This window comes from Oncorhynchus kisutch, linkage group LG3 (genome assembly GCF_002021735.2).
Source record: "Oncorhynchus kisutch isolate 150728-3 linkage group LG3, Okis_V2, whole genome shotgun sequence".
Taxonomy (NCBI): Eukaryota; Metazoa; Chordata; class Actinopteri; order Salmoniformes; family Salmonidae; genus Oncorhynchus; species Oncorhynchus kisutch.
The window spans coordinates 12,556,525-12,574,282 of record NC_034176.2 but is presented as its reverse complement, the minus strand read 5'-3'; the positions used below and the strand labels follow the sequence as shown (position 1 = coordinate 12,574,282).

The window sequence follows — 17,758 nt, the reverse complement described above, 5'->3', positions numbered from 1 at the left end:
GTTACATTTTTTATTATTTAAAAATACATTTAAAAAAGCTCGCCGCCATTGGACTCTGGAGCAGTGGAAATGCATTATCTGGAGTGAGGAATCACTCTTCACCATCTGGCAGTCCGACGGAAAATCTGGGTTTAGCAGATGCCAGGAGAACGCTACCTGCCCCAATGCATAGTGCTAGCTGTAAAGTTTGATAGAGGAGGAATAATTGTCTGGGGCTTGTTCATGGTTCGGGCTAGGCCCCTTAGTTCCAGTGAAGGGAAATCTTAACGCTACAGACAGCTAACCCCTAACCCTAGTATTTCAGACTGCTAACCCCTAGCCCTAGTATTTCAGACTGCTAACCCCTAACCCTAGTATTTCAGACTGCTAACCCCTAACCCTAGTATTTCAGACTGCTAACCCCTAACCCCTAACCCTAGTATTTCAGACTGCTAACCCCTAACCCTAGTATTTCAGACTGCTAACCCCTAACCCTAGTATTTCAGAATGCTAACCCCTAACACTAGTATTTCAGACTGCTAACCCCTAACCCTAACCCCTAACCCTAGTATTTCAGAATGCTAACCCCTAACCCCTAACCCTAGTATTTCAGAATGCTAACCCCTAACCCTAGTATTTCAGATATCTTTTAAACAATTTTTATAAACCAACATATTAATTTAGCAGCATACAATAACATTCTAGACTTTTCTGTGCTTCCAACTTTGTGGCAACAGTTTGGGGAAGGCTCTTTACATGACAATGCCCCCATGCACAAAGCGAGGTCCATACAGAGATGGTTTGTCGAGATCGGTGTGGAAGAACTTGACTGGCCTGCACAGAGTAGTGACCAAAGTAGTGACCCAATCGAAAACCTTTGCGATGAATTGGAACGCCGACTGTGAGCCAGGCCTAATTGCCCAACATCAGTGCCCGACCACACTAATGATCTTGTGGCTGAATGGAAGCAAGTCCTCGCAGCAATGTTACAATATATAGTGGAAAGCCTTCCCAGAAGAGTGGAGGCTGTTAAAGCCGCAAAGGGGGGACCAACTATATATTAATGTCCATGATTTTGGAATGAGATGTTTGAAGAGCAGGTGTCCACATACTTTTGCTTATGTAGTGTCAGCAGCTGGACTAGGGATATTGTTTTTTTGTCAAACCATACAGTTTCTTCTCTTTCCTAGTTGTCCATTCTCCTCGTCTTGGTCCGAAGGCAGAGATCGTGGCCCAGGTCATAGTAGAGGCCAGTGATGACGCCTTTGGGTTTCTGCAGCTGTCCGCCCCTGCCGTCAACGTGGCCGAGGACTATGTTGGACCCATTATCAATGTCACACGCATTGGGGGAATTTTTGCTGACGTGTCTGTGAAGTTCAGGGCTGTACCAATGACTGCCAGAGTTGGTCAGTGTGGTCTACATCATCTCAATAGTATCAATAGTGTCTCATATAAACTGTATAGCAGGGACTGTGTGTGTGTGTATACAAGTGTGCGCATGCAAAGTGTATGTAATAAAATGTGTGTGTCAACCCAGGTGACGACTACAGCATAGCATCCTCTGACGTGGTTCTCCTGGAGGGGGAGACCAGTAAGCCAGTTCCCATCTACATCATTGATGATGTGATTCCTGAGCTGGAGGAGACCTTCCGCATCGAGTTGCTCAACGTCACCACAGGGGGTGCTAAACTGGGGGTGCTCACCCGCACCATCATCACCATCCTGCCCTCCGACGACCCCTTTGGGGCCTTTGGTTAGCTCACGTCTCTCTCCTCTCCCACACAGACATGCCCTCACGTACGTGCATGTATACTAGTCAATATAGTTCTAGAATGTACAGATGGTCATTCAAATCAGATTACAATAGATGCACAATGACTGACTACATTAGACAATAATCTATTGTATTTTTGTCTAAAAGAGCCCAATGAAAAATCCTGCATTGTTACTTTATTAGTAAATGACCCATTAGACCTCAAAGTACTGTTTGTGTTCCCTAGTATTTCAGACTGCTAACCCCTAACCCTAGTATTTCAGACTGCTAACCCCTAACCCTAACCCCTAACCCTAATATTTCTGACTGCTAACCCCTAACCCTAGTATTTCAGACAGCTAACCCCTAACCCTAGTATTTCAGACTGCTAACCCCTAACCCTAGTATTTCAGACAGCTAACCCCTAACCCTAGTATTTCAGACTGCTAACCCCTAACCCGAGTATTTCAGACAGCTAACCCCTAACCCCTAACCCTAGTATTTCAGACAGCTAACCCCTAACCCCTAACCCTAGTATTTCAGACTGCTAACCCCTAACCCTAGTATTTCAGACTGCTAACCCCTAACACTAGTATTTCAGACTGCTAACCCCTAACCCCTAACCCTAGTATTTCAGACTGCTAACCCCTAACCCTAGTATTTCAGACTGCTAACGCCTAACCCTAGTATTTCAGACTGCTAACCCCTAACCTTAGTATTTCAGAATGCCAACCCCTAACCCCTAACCCTAGTATTTCAGAATGCTAACCCCTAACCCCTAACCCTAGTATTTCAGACTGCTAACCCCTAACACTAGTATTTCAGACTGCTAACCCCTAACCCTAACCCCTAACCCTAGTATTTCAGACTGCTAACCCCTAACCCTAGTATTTCAGACTGCTAACCCCTAACCCTAGTATTTCAGACTGCTAACCCCTAACCCTAGTATTTCAGACAGCTAACCCCTAACCCTAGTATTTCAGACTGCTAACCCCTAGCCCTAGTATTTCAGACTGCTAACCCCTAACCCTAGTATTTCAGACTGCTAACCCCTAACCCTAGTATTTCAGACTGCTAACCCCTAACCCCTAACCCTAGTATTTCAGACTGCTAACCCCTAACCCTAGTATTTCAGAATGCTAACCCCTAACACTAGTATTTCAGACTGCTAACCCCTAACCCTAACCCCTAACCCTAGTATTTCAGAATGCTAACCCCTAACCCCTAACCCTAGTATTTCAGAATGCTAACCCCTAACCCTAGTATTTCAGAATGCTAACCCCTAACCCTAACCCTAGTATTTCAGACTGCTAACCCCTAACCCCTAACCCTAGTATTTCAGACTGCTAACTCCTAACCCCTAACCCTAGTATTTCAGACTGCTAACCCCTAACCCTAGTATTTCAGACTGCTAACCCCTAACCCTAGTATTTCAGACTTCCAACCCCTAACCCCTAACCCTAGTATTTCAGACTGCTCCTGTCACCATAGAGGAGCCAGGGGTGAACTCATTCCAGGTGACACTGCCCATCGTGCGAAACGCTGGGGCCATAGGGACTGTAGTTGTCCAGTGGCGAGCCACGGTGAACGGCAGAGCAGCAGTAGGGGACCTCCGGCCTGTGTCAGGAGAGGTCACCTTTGCGCCAGGAGAAACTATGAAGACGTTGAAAGTTGAGGTCCTAGCAGACGATGTGCCGGAAATTGAGGAAGTAAGAAACACAATCGTAATTTCTTACATTGTTGTTATTTTTTGCCAAACAAAGGCTTGTATCATAATATATGCTATATAATATATAGGCCTATAATACAATAATATAACATATGCCATTTTTCCTCTAAATGTTCTGTGCTTTTCAGATAATCAAGGTGGAATTGACTAGCGCCACTAATGGAGGCAACATTGGAAGAGACAAAACAGTTAGTATCATTGTCCCAGCCAATGACAACCCGTATGGGACAGTCTACTTTGACCAGTCTGTGTATCAAGTGCAGGAACCTCTCCAGGGAATTTTTGTGGCCAACATTACTGTCCGTCGAAGGTTTGTTTGTTGCAGGTCCTATATGGCAGTGAAATTACATATTGCTACTTTTCTGTTTTTTGACTTGGAATGCTCAACTAACTCTCTCTCCCTCATCTCAACTAACTCTCTCTCCCTCTCTCTGTCCTTTATCTCAACTAACTCTCTCTCCCTCTGTCTTTCATCTCAACTAACTCTCTCTCCTTATCTCAACTAACTCTCTCTCCCTCTCTGTCTTTCATCGCAACTAACTCTCTCTCCTTCATCTCAATTTACTCTCTCTCCCTCTCTCTGTCTTTCATCGCAACTAACTCTCTCTCCCTCTCTCTCTCCTTCATCTCAACTAACTCTCTCTCCCTCTCTTTCTCCTTCATCTCAACTAACTCTCTCTCCCTCTCTTTCTCCTTCATCTCAACTCTCTCTCTCTCTCTCTCTCTCACTCTCTCCCTCTCTCTGTCCATCATCTCAACTAACTCTTTCTCCCTCTCTCTGTCCTTAATCTCAAATTACTCTCTCTCCCTCTCTCTGTCCTTATTCTCAATGTGCTCTCTCTCCCTCTCTCTGTCCTTCATCTCAACTAACTCTCTCTCCCTCTGTCCTTCATCTTAACTCTGTCTCTCTCACTCATCTTGTCAGTGGTGGTCATTTTGGCCGAGTGGAGGTCCTCTACAGCACCTCAGAGATAGACATAGTGAGCATGGCCCAGACTGAAGGCCAGAACCTGCTGTTGTACTACAGCCCCCCGGTGTCAGGAGTGCCCTCTGGCGCCCCCCGCAGGCCAGTCAACATCAGCTCCCAGGGGGACCCCCTGGTTGTCTGTGCTGCTGCCTGCCTGAGGGAGAGAGCCTGCCAGGCCTTCTCCCTGTCTCCTCCTGGGGGATCTTCCCCCATGGCCTCCTGCACCTGGGTGACCAGTGGGGCCGATCAGCTGACCGAGTCCGCCCAGACCCTCACCTACACCAAAAACACCACCGCCACCGCCGCTCTCTTCAGCTCGCAGGCCATGGCGGGGAGTGACTACACTACGACAGCACAGACAGCCATCTTGGAGGACGGCTCAGGGGAAGCCAACCTGACCGTGCCCATTCTGACGGACAAACTCCCCGAAATGGACGAGAGCTTCTCCATCCGCATCCTGAAGGTGGTGCTGGTGAACTTGACAGTGGCTCAGAAGAACCTGCCCTCCATAGGGCATCCGGACAAGGCAGTGGTCACAATCGGAATGAATGGGGATGCCTTTGGGGTGTTTCTCATCTACAGCCTCAGCTCTAATGCTACACAGGACGGGCTCTATCTGGAGGTGAGGGAGGAACCACGTGTGCCAGTACCCCTGGTCATAGAGAGGAGGGGGGGCAGCCTAGGGCAGGTGACTGTGGAGTGGAGGTTCGTGGGTGGAATGGCAACACCGGGCATTGACTTCACCGGGACTGGAGGAACACTTGTCTTTGCCGATGGTAGGTTTGAAATCTAGTACTACAGAAGGCCTTTTGGATATGAATGCATTTTTTTTAGATGCAATATATTGTGTTCCCTCCATCCCAAGGCGATATTAAGAAGAACATTGAGATAGTGATCGTGGATGATTTGGAGCCCGAGGACAGCGAGACCCTAACGGTTGGCTTGGTGAAGACTGCGGGAGGCAGTCGGATCCTGCCCAGCTCAGACACGGTCACCATCATCATCCTGGCTAACGACAACGTGGCCGGGGTGGTGGGCTTCCCCTCAGCCTCACGCTCTGTCATCGCCAGAAAGGGTGAGTGTGGTAGAGGGGCCCCTGTCAGTCACTTTAATGAAGCAAGCCACAATGTTAATCACTCTGTAAATTATTATTATGTCTCTGCATCGAGCCAGTTTACCAAGCAGACACTAATGACAAAATTACCTCCCCTGAAAGTAACAATATTAACACCTGTCAATATGCAACCATTTCGTACCAAATTAAGCTGAACATTGTATTTCTCTTCATGGATTTATGATCATACATTCATAAAATTACCACAACTACAATACCTCTTTCGCCATCTGCCCTGTCCCTTCGTCGACACGGCGGCCCGACCGTGCCACCACGATTAGTCCGCAGACGTAATTCCATCAAATGTGCCTTCAACTGGCCTTTGCCGGACGTCGGAGCAGACGCTTCTACCTACCCCGGTCTGCTAACTTTAAACGCTGTGTCTCCCGCGTGCTAGCGATGCAACGACTACCCCGCGGCTTCCCTGTTCCATCTATTGCTGTACACTGGACCCTATGATCACTTGGCTACATAGCTGATGCCTGCTGGACTGTTCATTTATCATGGTACTCCACTTTGTTTACCTTTGTTTATCTGTCAGCCCCAAACTCAGGCCCTGTGTGTAGTTAACCAACCCTCTCTGCCCATTCATCACCATTTTACCTGTTGTTGTCTTACCCGTAGTTGTCTTAGCTAGCCCTCTCAATCAACACCTATGATTGCTTTATTCCTCGCTTGATGTCTCTCTCAAATGTCAATATGCCTTGTATACTGTTGTTTAGGATAGTTATCATTGTTTTAGTTTACTGTGGAGCCCCTAGTCCCACTGTACATGCCACAGATACCTCCTTTGTACCACCTCCCACACATGCGGTGACCTCACCCAGTATAACCAGCGTGTCCAGAGATGCAACCTCTCTTATCATCACTCAGTTCCCGGGTTTACCTCCACTGTACCCGCACCCCACCATGCCCATGTCTGCACATTATGCCCTGAATTATTATGCCCTATTCTACCACACCCAGAAATCTGATCCTTTTATTCTTTGTCCCCAACACACTAGATGACCAGTTTTGCTAGCCTTTAGCCGTACCCTCATCCTACTCCTCCTCTGTTCCTTGGGTGATGTGGAGGCTAACCCAGACCCTGCGTATCCCCAGGCACTCTCATTTGTTGACTTCTGTAATCGTAAAAAGCCTTGGTTTCATGCATGTTAACATCAGAAGCCTTCTCCCTAAGTTTGTTTTACTCACTGCTTTAGCACACTCCGCCAACCCTGATGTCCTTGCCGTATCTGAATCCTGGCTTAGGAAGGCCACCAAAAATTCAAATTAAAGGCCACCAAATATTCTAATTAAAAAAATTAATCTCTCCAGAAATAAGTCTCTCACTGTTGCCGCCTGTTATAGACCCACCTCAGCTCCCAGCTGTGCCCTGGACACCATATGTGAATTGATTGCCCCCCATCTATCTTCAGAGTTCGTTCTGTTAGGTGACTGAAACTGGGATATGCTTAACACCCCAGCAGTCCTACAATCTAAGCTAGATGCCCTCAATCTCACACAAATTATCAAGGAAACCACTAGGTACAATCCTAAATCCGTAAACATGGGCACCCTCATAGATATTATCCTTGCCCTCCAAATACACCTCTACTGTTTTCAATCAGGATCTCGGCGATCACAGCCTCATTGCCTGCATCCGCTATGGGCCAGCGGTCAAACGACCACCCCTCATCACTGTCAAATGCTCACTAAAACACTTCTGTGAGCAGGCCTTTCTAATCGACCTGGCCCGGGTATCCTGCAAGGATATTGACCTCATCCTGTCAGTCAAGGATGCCTGGTCGTTCTTTAAAAGTAATTTCACAGCTGCCATACGGCAACACAGTTACTATAGCTCAACACAGTTACCATAGCTCAACACAGTTACCATAGCTCAACACAGTTACCATAGCTCAACACCGCTACCATGGCACAACGCCGTTACCTTAGCTCAACACCGCTACCATAGCTCAACAATGCTACCATAGTTCAACACTGCTACCATAGTTCAACACAGCTACCATAGCGCAACACCGTTACCATAGCGCAACACCGTTACCATAGCGCAACACCGTTACCATAGCGCAACACCGGTACCATAGCTCAACACAGTTACCATAGCTCAACCTCATTCAACACAGCTACCATAGCTAAACACCTCTAGTATTGCTCAATACAGCTACCATAGCTCAACGCCGCTACCATAGCTCAACACAGTTACCATAGCTCAACAAAGCTACCATACGGCAACACAGCTACCATAGCTCAACCTCATTCAACACAGCTGCTGTACGGCAACACAGTTACCATAGCTCAACACTGGTACCATAGCGCAACACCGCTACCATAGCACGACACCAAACCATAGCTCGACACCGCTACCATAGCGCAACACAGTTACAAAAGCTCAACACCACTACCATAGCACAACACAGTTACCATAGCTCAACACCGCTACCATAGCTCAACACCGCTACCATACAGCAACACAGCTACCATAGCTTAACACTGCTACAATAGCTCAACCTCATTCAACACAGCTACCATAGTTCAACACAGCTACCATAGCTCAACACAGCTACCATAGCTCAACACAGCTACCATAGCTTAACACAGCTACCATAGCTCCACCTCATTCAACACAGCTACCATAGCTCAACACAGCTACCATAGCGCAATACAGTTACAATAGCTAAACACGCCATAGCTCAAACTTATTCAACACACTTACCATAGGGCAACACCGCACCATTGCTCAACACTGCTACCTTAGCTCAACCTCATTCAACACAGTTACCATAGCTCAACTTCATTCAACACAGCTACCATAGCTAAACACCTCTAGCATTGCTCAATACAGCTACCATAGCTCAACGCCGCTACCATAGCTCAACAAAGCTACCATACGGCAACACAGCTACCATAGCTCAACCTCATTCAACACAGCTGCTGTACGGCAACACAGTTACCATAGCTCAACACTGGTACCATAGCACAACACCGTTACCATAGCGCAACACCGTTACCATAGCGCAACACCGTTACCATTGCGCAACACCGGTACCATAGCTCAACACAGTTACCATAGCTCAACCTCATTCAACACAGTTACCATAGCTCAACCTCATTCAACACAGCTACCATAGCTAAACACCTCTAGCATTGCTCAATACAGCTACCATAGCTCAACGCCGCTACCATAGCTCAACAAAGCTACCATACGGCAACACAGCTACCATAGCTCAACCTCATTCAACACAGCTGCTGTACGGCAACACAGTTACGATAGCTCAACACTGCTATCATACAGCAACACAGCTACCATAGCTTAACACTGCTACCATAGCTTAACACCGCTACCGTAGCACAACACAGTTACCATAGCGCAACACAGTTACAAAAGCTCAACACCGCTATCATACAGCAACACAGCTACCATAGCTTAACACTGCTACCATAGCTTAACACCGCTACCGTAGCACAACACAGTTACCATAGCTCAACACCGCTACCATAGCTCAACACAGTTGCCATAGCTTAACACAGCTACCATACGGCAACACAGTTACCATATCTCAACACAGTTACCATAGCTCAACACCTCTACCATAGCGCAACGCAGCTACCTTAGCTCAACACCGATACCATAGCTCAACACATTTACCATAGCTCAACATAGTTACCATTGTTCAGCACACCATAGCTCAAACTCATTCAACACACTTACCATAGGGCAACACCGCACCATAGCTCAACACTGCTACCATAGCTCAACCTCATTCAACACAGCTACCATACATAGCTCAACACTGCTACCAACCTCATTCATCACTTTGCACTCCGTGGGATTTGGAGACAACCAATGAATTAATGAAGGAATGCAGCAGGTAGTGGGAGGAGCATGTGGCAATAGGTGGCTCATGTAGTTAGTTCCAGGCATAGCTCACTGGGCATGCATGACAGAGCTCTTCCACGTTTATCTTTGGCAAATCCTTACACCACTTACTGATATAATGAGTCTCTGAAGCACCTATGGTAGCTAAGGAAGGTTTACTAATCTAAAACAGCATGGCTAACATTTGCATGATGAAATGGCAATGAGAAATAACCAGTAAGGAAACCTATATAATCAAATGCAAGTTCCAAACACTGCCTCTCATCACATGCATCACACAGTTTACTAAACCCATGTCGAACAATAGTCTCCTTATAATCAGTGGTGTGGAATCTACTCTAAAAATAGAGTTTACCAAGCTACCAATTACTTCATACTGGAAGAAGTTAAGTTACATTTAAAGCTCCTCTTAAAGTGGCAATCGGCAGTTGAAACAATAACACAGATAAGGGATAGGGCTGGAAAAGTCGAACCACTCTCAAATTCATAAACAGAGCTATGTATGCAAGGACTGACCATGATATCCAAATGATAGTTTTAACCCTGTTTTGATGCTATATAGTGTTGTTTACATTTAATTTGTTTACTAACATTGAAAACAAGCGTATGTTGGGTTCTGATGGGGTACAACAGTTGAACTAAGCACATGAGGCATTTATAATTGATATTTTTCAGGAATCAATGGGCTATATGTCATTAATTAGTCTGGTTAGACTTTAAACTCTCTTTACAGACTCACATTAAGCATCTCCAATCCAAAATTAAATCTAGAATCGGCTTCCTATATCGCAACAAAGCATCCTTCACTCATGCTGCCAAACATACCCTCGTAAAACTGACCATCCTACCGATCCTCGAATTCGGTGATGTCATCTATAAAATAGCCTTCAACACTCTACTCAACAAACTGGATGCAGTCTATCACAGTGCCATCCGTTTTGTCACCAAAGCCCCATACACTACCCACCATTGCGACCTGTACGCTCTCGTTGGTTGGCGTCGCCAAACCCACTGGCTACAGGTTATCTACAAGTCTCTGCTAGGTAAAGCCCGGCCTTATCTCAGCTCACTGGTCACCATAGCAGCACCCACTCGTAGCACGCGCTCCAGCAGGTATATCTCACTGGTCACCCCCAAAGTCAATTCCTCCTTTGGTCGTCTTTCCTTCCAGTTCTCTGCTGCCAATGACTGGAACGAACTGCAAAAATCTCTGAAGCTGGAGACTCATATCTCCCTCACTAGCTTTAAGCACCAGCTGTCAGAGCAGCTCACAGATCACTGCACCTGTACATAACTCATCTATCTACCTACCTCATCCCCATACAGTATTTATTTATTTATCTTGCTCCTTTGCACCCCAGTATCTCTACTTGCACATTCATCTTCTGCACATCTACCATTCCAGTGTTTAATTGCTATATTGTAATTACTTCGCCACCATGGCCTATTTATTGCCTTAACTCCCTTATCTTACCTCATTTGCACTCACTGTATATATACTTTTTGTTTTCTTTTGTTCTACTGTATTATTGACTATGTTTTGTTTATTCCATGTGTAACTCTGTGTTGTTGTATGTGTCGAATTGCTATGCTTTATCTTGGCCAGGTCGCAGTTGCAAATGAGAACTTGTTCTCAACTAGCCTACCTGGTTAAATAAAGGTGAAATAAAAAATAAATAAATAAATAAAAATTCAGAAGTCCGAAAATGGAAGAAGCTACTGCAGATTGGCCACTTAAGAAACATACAGTTGAACTAAAGGCACTTTGAAAAAGTAGTTCACTACATCATCATATTTAAATCTGAAATGTCATAGACTATAAATTGCAAAAACAGATCACTCTGATGTTAACAGAATGTGTAATTTAGCTATTTAACAATATTTCAAATGAAAATAAAGCAGTTCTCATGAAGAAAAAAAAATATTGCCTACTTTACTCATATTTTATTATATTTTTGCAAAACAATGTAGTGTGTAGTTCCAGTCGTTAGCTACAAAACTACATGGCAACAAAGTAATTAACTACTAAAAACACTAACAAGATTTAAAGTTAGTTCAACTACCACCAAGCTACTGCAAAATGTAGTTAAATTACTAGTTGAACTACATGTAGTTCACTACTCCCCAACACTGCTTATAATGCACATTGTTAAGGAAAAGTTTTAAATTAGCATGTGCTATTTTGCATGATGAAAATGTTGCTCCACATGTATTATCTTAAAAGGTGACTAACGTGTGTGTGTGTGTGTGTGTGTGTGTGTGTGTGTGTGTGTGTGTGTGTGTGTGTGTGTGTGTGTGTGTGTGTGTGTGTGTGTGTGTGTGTGTGTGTGTGTGTGTGTGTGTGTGTCGGTGTGTGTGTGTGTGTGTGTGTGTATGTGCAGTGGTGTAAAGTGAAAATACGTAAATGTTTTTGGGGGGTATCTGTACTTTACTTTACTATTTAGATGTTTGACTACTTCTACTTCATTACATTCCTAAAGATAAGATTGTACTTTTTACTCCATGCATTTTCTCTGACACCCGAAAGTACTCGTTACATTGTCGAATGCATAGCAGGAAGGAAAATGGTCAAAGTATTGGAGATACTTACTGGTATTTTTTTTTTGTCATTTTATTTGAGTCATTTTCTATTAATGTATCTTTACTTTTACTCAAGTATGACAACTGGATACTTTTTCAACCACTGTGTGTGTGTGTTTGTGTGTGTGCATGTGTTTGTGTTTGTGTGTGTGCATGTGTGTTTGTGTTTGTGTGTGTGCATGTGTGTTTGTGTGTGTGCATGTGTTTGTATGTGTGTGCATGTGTTTGTGTGTGTGCCTGTGTTTGTATGTGTGTGTGTGTGTGTTGTAGGGGAGAGGCTGTCCCTGCTGGTGATCAGGACAGCTCCCGGGCTGGGGAACGTCACAGTAGACTGGGCCATCCAAGGACCCCGCGTTGCCAGGACCTTCACACCCACCTCAGGACTACTATTCTTCACTGGGGTAAATTAAACTGACCAAGTTGCTTCCTCTGTTTCACATGGTTTACATGCCATGCACAGTACAAGGTTTATTTGGGTGTATACAGTACGAGCATATTGTCACTCACATAGGGAACACTGAACAACACCATAGTCCTCCAGCTGCTTGAAGACTCAAAACCTGAGGAGAAGGAGCTGTACAGGGTGATCCTGTCCAACGTCCGCACATATGGTAAATCACCTTCTCTGTCCTCTTCCCGTCAAAGTACTGAACAGGCACATTTCAAAATCTTTCCTATTATGTACTTGGATCTCTGTTTATGTAACTTCTATTTAACCATTGCGAGTCAGTTAAGAACACTTTTTTATTTACAGTGACGGCCTGGCAATGACTCTGTGTAGCATTGATCAGCAATATAGGTTACCATAGCAAAGAGTTAAGTCTGTAAGAGCCCCTAAGGCTGGGGATGAGTTTGACTAGGGTTTGTATTGATAGTATCTGTCAGTTCTGTTCTCCTTGTCCCCCAGGTGTTCTGGTAACTGGTCACGGAGCGCTGGATGACCAGGGGCGCGAGGCGGTGGTTACCGTGGAGACCAGTGATGGGCCATTTGGGATGCTTAGCATCGCCCCATCCTCCCTCAGACTGAAAACAGAGGAGCGCGACAGCACCCTCAATGTCTTCATCAACAGAGAGTTTGGGGCTGCAGGTCAGTCTGGGACCTCAACGTCTTTATCAAAATAACATTTTTGGCTTCAGGTCAGTCGTGGATAGGGACTTGGGACTAGTGGCGACAGTTAGTTATCCCTGACCACTTGATCTGAGCTGGAAAAATTCCAGTTCTTAATGATGGGAAAAGTTCAGACTATACTGTACATTTGATCAATTTTCTCAAAACAACATCAGACTTTTTGCCACTTAGGCTGCGCTTACTCAGGCAGCCAAATTCGTAAACCCAATGTTTTGCAAAAATATATCTGATTTGTCAAAAGACCAATTGGTGGCAATTGGGCTGCCTGTGTAAATGCAGTTTTGTTCACACATCCAAGTCTGCAGGTAACTGTTATCGTATTTTATGTGATCTCGTTGAAAAAGTAGTAATGTACAATACCAGTTAAAAGTTTGGAAACACCTACTCAATCAAGGGTTTTTCTTTATTTTGACTATTTTCTACATTGTAGAATAATAGTGAAGACATCAAAACTATGAAATAAAACATGAAATCATGTAGTAACCAAAAAAGTGTTAAACAAATCAAAATATATTTTGGATTCTTCAAAGTAGCCACCCTTTGCCTTGATGACACTCTTGCCATTCTCTCAACCAGCTATAGCTTGAATGGTTTTGCAACAGTCTTGAAGGAGTTCCCACATATGCTGAGGACTTGTTGGCTGCTTTTCCTTCACTCTACTGTCCAACTCATCCCAAACCATCTCAATTGGGTTGAGGTCAGGTGATTGTGGAGGCTAGGTCATCTGATGCAGCACTCCATCACTCTCCTTCTTTGTCAAATAGCCCTTACACAGCCTGGAGGTGTATTGGGTCATTGTCCTGTTGAAAAACAGATTATAGTCCCACTAAGCGCAAACCAGATATGATGGCATATCGCTGCAGTATGCTGTGGTAGCCTGGTTAAATGTGCCTTGAATTCTAAATAAATCACTGACCGTGTCACAAGCAAAGCTCCCCCACACCATCACACCTCCTCCTCCTCCATGCTTCACGGTGGGAACCACGCATGCTGAGAGAATCTATTCACCTACTCTGTGTCTCACAAAAATACGGCGGTTGGAACCAAAATCGCAAATTTGGACTCATCAGACCAAAGGACAGACTTCAACCAGTCTAATGTCCATTGCTTGTGTTTCTTGGCCCAAGCAAGTGTCTTGTTCTTATTGGTGTCCTTGAGTAGTGTTTTCTTTGCAGCAATTCGACCATGAAGGCCTGATTCACACTGTCTCCTCTGAACAGTTGATGTTGATATGTGTCTGTTACTTGAACTCTGTAAAGCATTTATTTGGGCTGCAATTTCTGAGGCTGGTAACTCTAATGAATGTATCCTCTGCAGCAGAGGTAACTCTGGGTCTTCCTTTCCTGTGGCCGTCCTAATGAGAGACAGTTTCATCATAGCGCTTAATGCTTTTTGCGACTGCACTTGAAGAAACGTTCAAAGTGATTTAAATTTTCCGCATTGACTGACCTTCATATCAAAAATAATGATGGACTGTCATTTTTCTTTGCTTATTTGAGCTGTTCTTGCCATAATATGAACTTGGTCTTTTACCAAATAGGGCTATCTTCTGTGTACCACCCCTACCTTGTCACAACACAACTGATTGGCTGAAACGCATTAAGAAGGAAAGAAATTCCACAAATTAACATTTAACAAGGCACAACTGTTAATTGAAATGCATTCCAGGTGTCTACCTCATGAAGGGCTCCGGAGTGGTGCAGCGGTCTAAGACACTGCAGCTCAGTGCTTGAGGCGTCACTACAGACACCCTGGTTCGATTCCAGGCTGTATCACAACCGGCTGTGATTGGGAGTCCCATAGGGCGGGGCACAATTGGCCCAGCGTCGTCCGGGTTTGGCCAGTGTAGGCCGTCATTGTAAATAAGAATTTGTTCTTAACTGTTCTTAACTTAACTGACTTCCTTAGATGAATCAAGGTTACAAGCTGGTTGAGAGAATGTCAAGAGTGTGCAAAGCTGTCATTAAGGCAAAGGGTGAAAAATCTCAAATATAACATATAATTTGGTTAACACTTTTTTGGTTTCTACATGATTCCATTTGTGTTATTTCATAGTTTTGATGTCTTCACTATTCTTCTACAATGTAGAAAATAGTAAAAATAAAGAAAAACCATGGAATGAGTAGGTGTGTCCAAACTTTTGACTGGTACTGTATGTGTTATCAGTTAAGTATTGTTGGTGTTGTGTTTCCAGGGGTAGTGAATATCAGCTATGAGACTGTACGAGGATCCCTCCAGGACCTTTCCCAGGTGGAAGGGGGCGGGGCCCTGGCTGAACCAGGACAGGACTTCCTCTCTGTATCGGGCTCAGTGATCCTGCAGGATGGACAGATCTCTGTGGCCATCCCTGTCACCATACTGGATGTAAGACCACCACCAGGGCTGTGCTCAATGCCTTTTCAATTTAGTCAATTCATCAAGTCAACGGAAATTCCTATACCAATATTCCTCAATGCCTCTCTATGTAGTTTTGGGGAATTTGAATTTTTGTTAACTTACTGAATTGAAATGGAATTTAACCCAACTCTGGCCCACCCAGGAAACTTCTCTCATTTGGCTCTGTTGGTGCTCTGGAAGGCTTGTAGATGTGTATAGATTTCATTGGAGTTTTCATATGGCATAAATGTAGGCTATATGTCATACAAATTGTATACATTTATTTTTCCAGGATGACATCCCTGAGTTGGAGGAATTTTTCCTGGTCAACGTAACGTCTGCAGTACTCATCACCACCCTGACACCTGGCCCTAAACTAGGTACGCTGGGTTTGGCCCAAATGGACAACTATGTAAATCACAAAGCATTCTAAATGTGCATTTTCCCACTGAGATCCTACAAATCACTTTTAGTTCTACATGTAATTCTATGAGTTTTCCAACTATTCCCTTGTGCGTTCTGTTGTCTGCCATAATTTTATGAATGGGTAACTTAAGAAAATGATGAGTAGACAGAATACTAAACAGACTGGAGAGACACAGGCCCATCTGCCAGCACTCAGCGGCTACGCTTCTTATGATTGATATCTCCCATGAGGGGCCGTTTGGGTCGAGCTGAAAAACGCTGTCTGGTGAGAAATGGGACAGCCAAACCAAATGCTTTAAATGGCCCTCATGCAGCCTGTACCCAGATTGAACTGTTGAACTGACTGACAGACAGACAGACAGACAGAGACGGACAGAGAGATGGAGACGGACCGAGAGACAGAGAGACAGACAGACAGAGACACAGACAGACAGAGACACAGACAGGCAGAGACACAGACAGACAGAGACACAGACAGACAGAGACACAGACAAACAGAGACACAGACAGACAGACAGACCGAGACACTGACAGACAGACAGACAGACAGACAGACAGACAGACAGACAGACAGACAGACAGACAGACAGACACACACACACACACACACACACACACACGGTGACAGTGACAGACAGACAGAGACACACACACACACACACACACGGTGACAGTGACAGACAGACAGAGACACACACACACACGGTGACAGTGACAGACAGAGACCCAGACAGACAGACACGGTGACAGTGACAGACAGAGACCCAGACAGACAGACACGGTGACAGTGACAGACAGAGACCCAGACAGACAGAGACCCAGACAGAGACACTGACAGACAGCGCTACTAAGGACATTATAAATAAGTCAACACATACTCTGACTCTCAGCTGCATGTGAGAAGTGAATGTCCCTCATCTCCAGTTCTATTAGAATGGTTAACTGACAACTTCACGGAAATGATGTGCACACTTCAATGAGGCAGAGGCAGTGTGTTGTTGTGAATCTGGATGGCCAGAAAGCTAGCAACAATGACAAGAAGTTTTATCTTGTTCTTGATACCATGTCTTGTTTTGAGGTGTTTTGTCCTGACTAATATGGCAAAACAATCTCTAGCTAGCTAACCAACAACTGTAATGATGTATTTGAGAGACAACAGGTGCTCATTGTGCAAATTAATTGGAGACAAAATATAGTTTACATGTTGTCAACCATCTAAGTCAACCACGTCGGTTTTGTTGCTAAACAACCAACGTTGTGGCGTTTTTCGATGCTCTGGCCCAGCTTTTCAGGTCATAGTGTTCATGCTGAAGATAATGCTAGTTTTTGAATGATAATATTATTTGAGCAAGACTTTAGAACATGAGATACCCTTCCTATTGTAATGTTGCCTTTCCTCTTCAGATACACATGGTTTGGTGGCAGAAATCAGCATCGGTGCCAATGATGGAATTCGAGGTGTCATTGAATGGACCAATACTAAGTAAGTGGCTCCGCCTTACATTGTCCTTTACATTGTCAGTTGTTCCTCCTGTCTTACCTCTACAACATGTAGTCTGGTCTGGTTCTGAAAGCACTACACTCAGAAACACTCTCTACACTCTGTATAATTCCCCCTCCCACTGACACTGTTGCTTGTTTGGGAAAAGCCCGCACTGCTCCCCTCCCCTTTTTCTGTCCCCTTTCATGACTGTCAACTAATAAATCACCCAAGTCACTAAAACACAGGGATCCTTATTCTCATTTACATGTACATTTTAGTAATTTACTGAGGCAGACATTCTTATCCAGAGAGACTTACAATTAGTGCATTCAACCTCAGGTG

At 44.7% G+C, this 17,758-nt stretch overlaps 1 protein-coding gene across 1 annotated transcript in view; it reads left to right on the top strand.

Moving 5' to 3' along the window:
* Positions 1 to 17,758, top strand: part of LOC109872102 (adhesion G-protein coupled receptor V1) — a 280,286-nt gene that overhangs the window by 64,865 nt on the left and 197,663 nt on the right. The window contains exons 29-40 of the mRNA XM_031817533.1: positions 1,170 to 1,385; positions 1,517 to 1,732; positions 3,197 to 3,441; positions 3,590 to 3,771; positions 4,387 to 5,204; positions 5,294 to 5,503; positions 12,273 to 12,403; positions 12,514 to 12,613; positions 12,910 to 13,089; positions 15,326 to 15,495; positions 15,800 to 15,887; positions 17,338 to 17,416. Of these exons, the coding sequence (XP_031673393.1) occupies positions 1,170 to 1,385; positions 1,517 to 1,732; positions 3,197 to 3,441; positions 3,590 to 3,771; positions 4,387 to 5,204; positions 5,294 to 5,503; positions 12,273 to 12,403; positions 12,514 to 12,613; positions 12,910 to 13,089; positions 15,326 to 15,495; positions 15,800 to 15,887; positions 17,338 to 17,416 (2,635 nt within the window). The remainder of the gene's footprint in view (positions 1 to 1,169; positions 1,386 to 1,516; positions 1,733 to 3,196; positions 3,442 to 3,589; positions 3,772 to 4,386; positions 5,205 to 5,293; positions 5,504 to 12,272; positions 12,404 to 12,513; positions 12,614 to 12,909; positions 13,090 to 15,325; positions 15,496 to 15,799; positions 15,888 to 17,337; positions 17,417 to 17,758) is intronic.